Here is an 11063-nt window from a genome sequence, read left to right on the forward strand (position 1 = left end):
GACTTTTTAGCTTGTTTATTTATCATCATGGATGAAGTGGTATGTGGTGTACTATAGGAAGAATTCGGGAGTCCATGATTCATGGGAGAAATGCAATGAACAAGTGGATGGTTACGAGAACAACTGCTATAAAGGATATAAGACTTGAAAGGAAGCAGAGGATCGTTACTCCAACTTCATTTGCACAGAGAAAATCAACTATGAAGTATATGCAAGACCGTGTGGACAAGTGGACAAGTAAAGAATTTAATAATATCTATCCAGTCCATTATCATTATGGTGTTGTTGTTATCATGAGGTCATATATGTATGTAACATGCAACATGTCAGAGGCTTCGCTATGAAGGCTATGTTTACTTACTTATGATGTTTTTTAGGGCAGCTTATGATGTTATGTGAGTTGGACTCTAATGCATACATCTATTGTATTTCATTTGGATTATTATTATGGTAAAATATGGTGTTGCTAATCTGTGATACATATATTGTAATGCATGTGATTGAATATTGTAATTATTGTTTAATGCATGCTTTCGGATTAGAGGCGTTGCTCGCTGGACATATATGTGGCGAGTGCCACAGAAGCCCGCCACCACTAACAATAAATCCCAGTGGCAGGCATAGAGATATGCCCACCACTGCGTTGTCTCTACCGGTGGTGGGTATGTGCCCTCCACTGACGTCTTATTAGCAATGGCGGGAGGTCAGTCGCGGGCGCCCCTGAGAGTCTCACCCGCCACTGGTGGGCTTTCTGCGCCGCCACTGGTAGGCATTCCCGCAATAATGTGTGCTTGCTATTAGTCATATTATGTTAATTAGTATTTTGTTGAACTTAAATGCTGTCATTTGCCTCTGCTATCAAAGTTAAGTGTTATATGATTTACCATAGCTATTAAATAGAAATATATTGTCATTTGGCTGAAAAAAACATTGATATGTACCCTTTTTTTTACACGTAAAAACCAAATTGGTCGCGTGACAACAACATGGCATTATCACTGATGATGAACAATACTGATGGTGTGGGCCCATACACGTGGCACACCATCGACATATTTATTACTGATGGCAAGTGGCCCACACACCATCACTATATTTTATCAGTGGTGCCATGTTGATGGCATGGGATGGACACCCCACCACCAACGTTTTTTGCACTAAAGTGCAATCGCAACAACATGCCAAGTTACAAACCGGAAAAAATGTTTTTGGACAAGCACAACACGGTTGATGTTTGCAAACCACTGAACCCGTCCCCAGCCATGTTGCAAACGACTGTGCGTTGTCGAGCGGTTGACGCGGTGGAGATCGGATGGCTGCCACACATGCCATCCAACGGTTGTGAAAGCGGCTGATCCAATTCAAGCATCATCCAGGGTTTATGTTATTCCCCCCTTGAACTAATATAAGAGCGTCTAGATTATTATTTTAGAGATCAAAACAATTTTATATTAGTTTAGGGAGGGAGTAAGAGTTAACTAAGCAAAATCTTTTGTTCCTGGTCCAGGCTGGCCAGTATGGTCCACAGTTTGCATGCACGTAGAAGCCAAGCTAACTAGTTAGCTGTGTTCAAAGTATAATATCTGTTTGAGCTTTACACGGCCATGCATGTTAACAAAAGGGAGGGCCGTCCTAAAAAACGCAGAGGATATGAGTATATGATGCCATGGGCAGGAGGCAAGAAGCAAGCAGCAAGTAGACACAGGCGAAGCAAACAGTGTAAAGCTATCTCGAACAAAGCATAAAGATAGCATGCACACACGCAATGCTAGCTAGCTCATGCAAAAAGATGAGCATGCATGCAGAAAGGTCCCTAATAAAATTACACCGGCCGGCGAGCACCGACCATTGGTACGAACACGTTGCCCACTTGTCTCTACAAAATCAAGTTTGTATAATTATTTATAGCCATTTGATGTTCATCTGGCTAAGCAAATTTAATATAAGTTGTCTTTATTTTTTCAAAGAATAGTACTTGTATCTCGGTCTCTCTATGTGTATCTAATATATAAGAATTTCTCTTATCATATAGCAACATTGTAGATTAAACAGGCAACCAAAATCTGAAGCCAGCATCTGACCATTAACGACGAAAGGACACACGAGACAAAATGCCAAAGGATGAACACACGACTAACAGAACTTTTAAACAAGGCAAGCCAAATAACTAATCAAAGGGAGATGAACACTAGATCTCTTTAGCACCAATCGAGCACACTGCACACACGCACATACACCCGGTAGACTGGTAGTGCAAGCATGCACGCACTAGCTCCCAGAAGCTCAAACAAGACGGAGGCAGTAGTGGTAAAAAAAAAACACCGACCTCTCACTCTCTCACACTCACGCACACGCACACCAGTGATCTATAATTAACTGACCTTTGTGGATGTAAACATCTATCCTACTATTAGCCCCAACCAGTAACGGTGTCACTGACAATATCGTGGCGCTCAGAGCCAGAGAGCGCCGGCCTCCTTGAGCAGCGGCACGAGGGAGCCGTTGATGTGCGCGGCCATCACGCGGTCCATGGCGCCGACCAGCTTGCCGCCGATGAATACGACGGGAACGACCGGTGCGGCTCCTCCGGGGACGGCGCCGCCGAGGAGGTCGGCGAGGGCGCGCTCCAGTTCGAGGCCGCGCGGGTCGAGGTCCAGCTCGTGCACGGTGGGGTGCACGCCCATGCCGCAGAAGAGGCGCTTCACGGCGTGGCACATGCAGCAGCTGCTCACGCTGAACACCACCACGGCGCTCTCCGACGCCAGGCGCTCCACCCGCTCCGCCGCCGTTTCCGCCGCCAAGGTGACCGGCATCGCCGGCATGTACCACGCCTGCTCGGCCGCCGCGCCGTACTGCATTGTTCGATACAGCTGCGAAATTAACTAGCTAATTAGGTGGCTAAACAACTGCTTATTAAGTAGCTAAGCGCGGGAGGTGGTTTGAGGGAGCTAGCGTGAGCTGTTTTAGGGCTGGCGAGCTACAAGTGAGAAGAGGCGCATGTATTTATAGAGCGGGGGCAGCGGCGTTTCGTTTTTTTCTTTTGGGGTCCAAGGGTGGTGCGTCTTCACGGAAAGGAGAAGGAATGCCTTTTTCTTTTCCAAGATGTACATGCAGGTTTTCGATACTAGACGGTCTCAAGAGACGCATGCAACTTTAGACCCTGAAAACCTCTTTGATTGCGTGCTTGGCATACTTTCAGCATTTTGGTAGGCCTATATATTTTCATATACATCTTGATTGTTTCAGCAGCTCGAAGTTAAACAGTATATTTTCTGCTTAAAGAGGCCACAGCAATGCTAAAAAGTCAAGCCTATTTCACAAATTAGGATTTTTGCATCAAACTTCCTGCTATCTTGGTTAAGAAATACAGAATGAATTGCAGTCAAACTTGTCGGTGTTGACTACTAATTTATTAAATATTGTCACTATTAATCAAAATACTATATTTGCATTTGCTCTATATTTTCATAATACATGTATTTATACTGTACACCATATTGACATGAAGTGTAACAGTGAAAGTGGCACCCTAGAAATATGGTACTAATAAAACTACGTGATGTCCTTTTCTTTAGGGAAAACTACGTCATGTTTTGTTTTGAACATAAAGGTAAAATATTTTTTCCGCATGTTGAAAGGGCAGCGGACTGGAAATAAGCTTAATAGTTTCTCAAAAAAACCAAAAATAAGCTTAATAAGTTGACAGTTGAGTGATTATATTCCTAGGCATCACGATGACTATTGAAAATGTTGATTTTACATCTAATGCGACTAGCGATGGAGGCGATCAGTTCACTTCACGCGATGCTTAGACCTCGTACTCCAAGTTAGAATAGCTGGCTCATTTTGCTGGCCTACGTGACTTCGCACATTCGTTTTAGATTGATCTGTAATCGCTTGGTACTGACCTTGTTTGAAAGACTCGGTTAGTGTGTGTGCGTGGTTGCATCCTTGTTGAATTGGCTGGGTTTTATTTATAAAGTTGGTGGCGTCGATAGCAGAGAGGCCTGGTAAAGTCGATGCGTCAGTATCTGATCTGAGGATGGATCGATGGATGAAGGAGGTGACGGTCCTTGCAGCGTGCGCATGTGGTGCCCAATGAAAATGCGTCGGACCAGTGTGTAATCCAGTCTAGGTTTTGTGGCTTGGATGGCGCATCCGGCATTAGATGTTAGGTGTTGGTGTGATGTCCCTTTGGTATTAGGTACGGATATTCGGCACCCCTTCATCACGGGATAAGAGTAGCCACAGATGTTGCCAAAGATGGTGGCTTCAGGCTTACTGATGTATTACCTTGTAAGGGCTTTGTGAATAATTCATAAAATGGTTGCATGCATCACCCAAATGCTGAGGCAGGGGTATATCCTCCTTTTCAAAAAAAAATGAACCATCCATGTACAAAACGTATTTTAAACCACGATAACTTCAGCCTTTGCATCAATTGGGGCACATAACCAACCACATGATACATGTGGTAAGAAATCCAAAAAATTCAAAAAAAAAATTTTGGGGCACATCATCATATATAATGATTAAAGACAAATTTTGATGGAGATGCCAAATAAATAAATAAAAGGATTACAATACAAGGCGGTCCAGAATGGATCTACCCATTGTCCGCCCACACCACCGGAGAAAATGTTGCAAGCTATTGCTCCATGCCCCTCATTTGGTCACTGCCGTACCTCCTTCGATCCATGTTGATGCAGGGGGTGGGGGGTGGGGATTTGAACATAAGGTGATGACTGGATCCGGCCTCCGTTGCAGCCATCTTGTAGATCCAAAAACCGCTCCCTTGGTTGTCTCACTGTCATCCTCCACGACGGCCCCACTAATGGGATCACGCCGGCGCCAAAAGGGACGCATGCATGCACAGCCATGACTGGATTGACTTGCCGTGGCACAAAACTGTCCATGTCGACGCATCGCCCGCAAGGATTGCAGCTACCCGACGAGCATTGCAACCCCGCGCTGGACTCCAACACGTGTCATTGCATAGCTAAGAGCGGTGTCACCAACAAACATGGCCCTCTTTGGTAAGTGCCTCTGGAAATGTGCCACTTGGCAACAAGTGGAAACACCTGGATATGTTTGTCGAGTGCTTTTCAGGCACTTGGCAGACTGTTTCCAGATTTTTAACAAGAAAATAGAAAACGTTTGGCGAGTGTTTGTTAGCCAACACTCGGTAAAGAAAGCCCCGCTGTGACAGATCCATCAACTGCGAGGGTAAGGTACATGTGTCAACAACTTTGCCAAACGCCGCCAGAAAAAAAAACTCAACAAACGTTGATTTGCCACTAGACATCATGCAATAAAAGCAGAAAAAGTTGACACATTACAACTCATATTTGGTAGAGGGAGTTGGGAGGGGGAAAGGCTAATGTTTTGTGAGTTGAAGGTTGTATTGTGACCAATATCGTAGTATAGAATTGGAAACTAAAGTTGAACTGAGGTGTGAATATACATGCACTTATCTCAGCACGAAAGCACGGGAACAGAAAACACATAAACAGATGTGCATGTCCAGTTGAATTCGTTGAATTCCATGAACTGTTTAATTGTGTTGTATTTCTTATACTTTATGGTACATGGCCTACTAAATATTGTACCTTAGCCCAATTAAAATTCTAAAATGTCAACGACCCTTTTGAGATGCAAGGCAACTATGGAAGTTTAGTACTCCCTCTGTAAAGAAATATAAGAGCATTTAGATCACTAGTTTAGTGATCTAAACGCTCTTATATTTCTTTACGGAGGCAGTATCATTCTGCCACTAGAGTAGAAGAATGACCAATATATAAGGTGGGTTGTTCTACTTCTTGTAGCATGAGAAAATAGGGAAATAATGCGTGTGTTCACTCACTCGGTCACTTCACGCCATGCTACGTCACGCACGCGTGTCGTGATTCATGAATTGAGTTTGAGTTTGAGTTTGGGCTAATGTTACACGCCTTGCTGGAAGAAATAAATATTTGCATGGTAATACAATGCATAGCTCTATGTGTACCTGTCAATATTATTCAAGCTTCTTGTGGACACGTTTTGTACTTCCAGAGATCTCTTCCACCACGCCTTAGTTGCATATCTTCACTCTCCCACACGTCCTCTATATGCATAGGAAAGATAATACGCATAACACAAAAAGACATAGCTGAATCTCTCTCTCTCTCTCTCTCTCTCTCTCTCTCCGTCCGGACGAGTTCTTGCTGAGCTGCTTCTTCGGCTACCCCGTACCAAAGACTGCGTGCACAATCGCTCGGGAGAGCAGGCCTCTGGAACCGCATCTCTTGAGAATCTGCACCGGGTGAAGGGCGATAAGGTTTTTGGGGACCGTCTAGGCGCTACTTCTCGTTGAAGTTAAACTACAGCATTTGTGTCCTCTTTCTTTAGTACTTCATCTAATGCAGACGGCCACCTTGTCTTCACCACCATGGGAGGAGATGATGTTGCACCGGAGTTTTCGGTGCCCTCATATGTCTTGAACCTTTCTCTATTGACATGTACCTTTGTTCCAAATGTGTATGTTCTAGATGTTCCTACTTTGTTGTATGCAATTTACCATGTTAGTAATCTTGTGATAATACTAATCTAGATTAAGCTTAAACAAAAACTACCCAATTTCCTAATAATCCTAAAACATTATCTATGTAAGAAATTTTCGTTGACTAGCTTTTATGTTGCTCTAAAATCAAGCCCATTGACAGGTACTCACTCAAGAGATGACAAACTAAAACCATCATGTGGATCCTCTCTATGAACGTTTACTGGATTTCGTCTCGCACTCCAAGTGGTCCACTTACTCTTGAATAGGATAAATCATTCTCGGAGGCCACTGTAATATTTGTTGAGTGAAAGGTCAGTTGTTGGATATTTGCATAATGCCAAAGAACTTTCGAATGCACTTGAATCCGATTTTGATACCACCGATGTCGGTGGTGAACTGTATGCTATAGAGCAGCTCATTAACTACATAATGGTTGAGAACTGTTTCGCGGTAGAACAAGTTCATAAGAGGTAGTGCATGGAAAAGGAACTCAATCGCCTTAAGTGTGTGTTGCCCGATAAGTTTGTTGCTGGGAGCATTGTTGCTGACTTTCCTCGTTCGTGGAGGACTTTTCCACTTCTCTGACACATCACAAACAAGAGATCTATGTCGAGATCCTCATTAGATGTTTGGATGTTCAAGAGAAGCCGGGGGTAAAGGACACACAAGTTAAAAGTCAAGGGACAATTTGCTGCCAATGTAGTCCGGAAAAATGATCACAAGCTCATGGGAAAGAGCAAAGTCTCAAAGACTACAAACTTCAAGAAGAAGAAGAATAAGTAGAAGAAGGCCCAAAAAGGCAAAGCAAGAAAATGAGAAGGATCCTTGTTGGGTTTGGGGTGTAGATGATCATTGCTCTCCCAAGTGTCCAAAGCACTACAGCTAGGAAAAGGATCCTACACAGAGTTCTAATTCTGTCAATCTGATCATTGGCATGCTAAAGGGGAACATTTGTGTATGGTAATTTACCTACTATTCTTTCAACGTGTCAATCTACCGATAGGTGGGTTGACACTAATGCTAATATTCTTGCGTGTACTAACATATCTTTGTCTACCTCTTGTAAGGCACACCATGATTCGACCGTTCTAATGTGGAATAGTTAATCTGCTTCTGTTCCTGGCATTGGTATGGGCGATCTCAAGTCTACTTCGGGAAATATCCTGCAACTGAATAATGTCTAGTATGTCCCTCCTAAAAAGAATAATCTTGTTAGTAGATCCCATATTCTCAAAGATGAGTTTAAATTGGTGTTTGATTCAAATAAATTTTTATTGTCCAAATATGGAACTTCTGTTGGGAAGGACTATGAATGTGGAGGTTTATTTTGTCTATCCTTGGACTTCTGCAATAAAGTTGTCAACCATGTCTACACTAATTCCGATGAGAATCATGTTTGACATTCACAACTTTGCCACACTATTTTTTGGTTGTATGTCACACATAGCTAGTATGAGCTTAAATCAAAAATTGTTGCTAGCTCTAAGTGTCAAGCTTGTGTTCAAGCTAAGTAGGCTCGTAAGCATCACAAGGCTACAGAGAAAAGAAATTGGACACCTTTAAAGTTGATACGTTCAAATCTGCATGAGATGAATGGTGTATTGCCGAAATGAAAAAAGAATTATTTCCTTACTTCAATTGTTCATTCAACTGGATGTTATGCGTATCTTTTGAAAACTAAAGATGAAGCTCTAGATTACTTCAAATTTTGTAAGTTCGAAGTTAAAAATTAGTTTGACAGAAAGATCAGAAGGATTTAGTCTGATCGTGGAGCAGAATACTTTTCCTATGACTTCACTTTATTCTATTCAGAACATGGTATAATCCGTGAGAGTACGCCTCCTAATTCCCCTTATTCCAATGGGATACTGGAAAGGGAAAAATGACACTCTAACTAGTTTGGTCAACACCATGTTAGATACTACTGTTTATGTAATGAATGGTGGGGGCGATATTAACTTTGTGTCATGTCCAAAACTAAGTTCCAACCAAGAATAAAGAGATTACACTATGTTAAAAATGGGAAAAGAAAATATTAATATTCCCCTACTTGCTTACATGGTGTTGTTTGGTGAAAGTCAATGTGCCAATTCTAAAGAAAGGCAAGCTTGGACTATATATGGAGTAGCTGACATGAAAGTTGGCACCACATGGAGTCTAAAGATGCAGATTTCTTTCAAGATATTTTCCATACGATAGATACGCAAATCATGTCTAGTTTGGAATCTAATCCTAAATCATTCAATTCAGTGGAGGATTCCAAATATTTTCGTGATGAAAGTTCTGATGAGGATGATAATCAAGCTCTCCCAAGGATAAAAATATAAAAGTCTTCAAAGTACCTTGGCAATGATGTTATTGTGTGCCTCATGGATGACACTCCTGCTACCATTTCATAAGTTTATGCTTCCCAGGATGCAGACTACTGGAAAGAAGCTATTCAAAGAGAGATGAATTCCATCTTAGCCAATGGAACTTTGGAGATGACTGATTGTCCTTATGGTTGCAAAGAAGTAGAATGTAAATGGACATTCAAAAGAAAACACAGATCTTATGGTATCATTATAAATTACAAGGCAAGGCTTGTAGCCAAGGTTTATACCAAAAAAGTAGACAAAGATTTCTGCGATCCCTACTCGCATGCGTTTAGGCTGAACACAATTCACTTTTTACTATATTTGGCTGCCTCACGGACTTATCGTTCATCAAATGGATGTGTAGAGAACTTTCATAAATGGTCACTAGGAAGAGGAAATTTATATTGAAGAACTAGATCGATTTGTAGCACTAGGTCGGGAAAGAAAGCTTTGTAATTTGTCGAATCTTTGTATGGCCTGGAACAAGCACCAACACAATGACATGAGGAGTTTTTCAAAACTTTAACTTCCACAAGCTTTGTTATGAATGAAACCGATAAATGTGTCTACTAACTCTATGGTGGGGGTGAGGGAGTAATCCTTTGCTTATATGTTGATGACATACTAATCTTTGGAACCATACTCAAAGTCATTGGCGAGGTCAAAACTTTCTTCTCTCAATGTTTTGAGATGAAATATCTTGGGGAAGTTGATCTTATCTTCAACATCAAGCTTTCTAGAAATGAAAACAATGGGACTAGTCTTATGCAATCTCATTAAATGGAAAAGGTGTTGAGTAGATTTGGATATTCCAATTGGAAACCTTTTTCAACTCCTTATGATCCTGATGCGTTCCTTCGACAGAATCTACAAGATACTAGAGATCAATTGAGATACTCTCAAATAGTTGGTCGTACATGTATTTAGCTTGCGGCACAAGGCCTTGCATCTCGTTTCCAGTCAGAAAAGTAAGCCGTTTTGTTTCCAATCCCGAAGATGATCATTGGCGTGCTTTTGAGAGAATAATGCGCTATCTAAAGGGGACAATGAGCTATGCTATTCACAATACCGGATATATATCTAAGAGTACATGAAGGGTATAGTGAATCAAATTGGATTTATGAAGCTGATGAGATAAAGAACACAAGTGGCTACATATTAACTCTTGGTGTCGGTGTTGTTTCATAGAAGTCTTGCAAGCAGACCATATTAATGAGGTCAATAATGGATGCTGAACTCACATCATTAGACACATCTATAGTTGAAGCAAAATGGCTCGTCAAATCTTAATGGACACGTTGGTGGTTGAAAAAACCATAGCGGCTATCCTCATGGAACAATGAAACTATAATTGTCAAAATGAACAGTTAAAAGGATAATGTGAAGTGTTCAAGACCTGTGAAAAAAGATTAAAATCTGTCTGGAAGTTGAAAAACCCGGAGTAACAATGTTAGACTTATGTTCGAACTACTAAAAACCGACATATCCTTTAACAAAAGTTGTATCAAGAAATGTGATTGACTATGCATCGTTGGATATTGGCTTGAGACCCATAATGTTGTCGAAGAAGAACCCCAACCTATGTGATCCACAATCAGGTGAAGTACCTAGAAAAACAAACTTGTAACTGGATTGAACTTTTAATAAACTCACTTAGCTGAAGATGTTCACTAGTAGAAAAAGGGGCTTTCGTTCAGGCCTGGCCAGCCCATTAGTCCCGATTCTGCCATGAACCGGGACCAACGGATGCATTCATCCCGGTTCGTGAGCCCAGGGGGGCGGCCGGGGCCTCGTGGCCATTGGTCCCGGTTCTTCTGGGTCAATTTGTCCCGGTTCTTGGCACGAACCAGGACCAATGGGCCTCGCTCCTGGCCCACAAACATAGGTCCCGGTTCTTGGCTTGAACCGGGACAAAAGGCTGGGCTTTAGTCCCGGTTCCAGCCATGAACCGGGACAAATGAGCTTCCTATATATACCCCATCGCCGTCGAGCAGAGCACTCCACAGTGCTCTGTTTTTTGCTGGCCGGCGAGGAAGGGCATTTGGGTGCTCTAGCTCACCTCTTATGCATGTGAGGTGTTCGATCAAATGCCCGAGCCACATTAGTTAAGCTTTCTCCTCTCGAATCTCGACCTCGGAGCTCCATTTTTTCCGAGATTTGTC

General features: G+C 42.2%; 1 protein-coding gene across 1 annotated transcript; it reads right to left on the minus strand.

The window, feature by feature from the left end:
* Positions 1–2059: 2059 nt before the first annotated feature.
* LOC125541507 (glutaredoxin-C5-like) lies at positions 2060–2968 on the minus strand. Its single transcript, XM_048704900.1, has one exon. It carries the CDS (start codon positions 2856–2858, stop codon positions 2454–2456), a length of 405 nt encoding a protein of 134 aa, XP_048560857.1. The 5' UTR covers positions 2859–2968; the 3' UTR covers positions 2060–2453.
* Positions 2969–11063: the final 8095 nt, after the last annotated feature.

The sequence above is a fragment of the Triticum urartu genome, chromosome 2, assembly GCF_003073215.2.
Source record: "Triticum urartu cultivar G1812 chromosome 2, Tu2.1, whole genome shotgun sequence".
NCBI classification, from domain to species: Eukaryota; Viridiplantae; Streptophyta; class Magnoliopsida; order Poales; family Poaceae; genus Triticum; species Triticum urartu.

Coding starts and splice junctions, on each gene's coding strand:
- LOC125541507 (XM_048704900.1), bottom strand. CDS start 2,858: ATGCAGTACGGCGCGGCGGCCGAGCAGGCGTGGTACATGCCGGCGATG.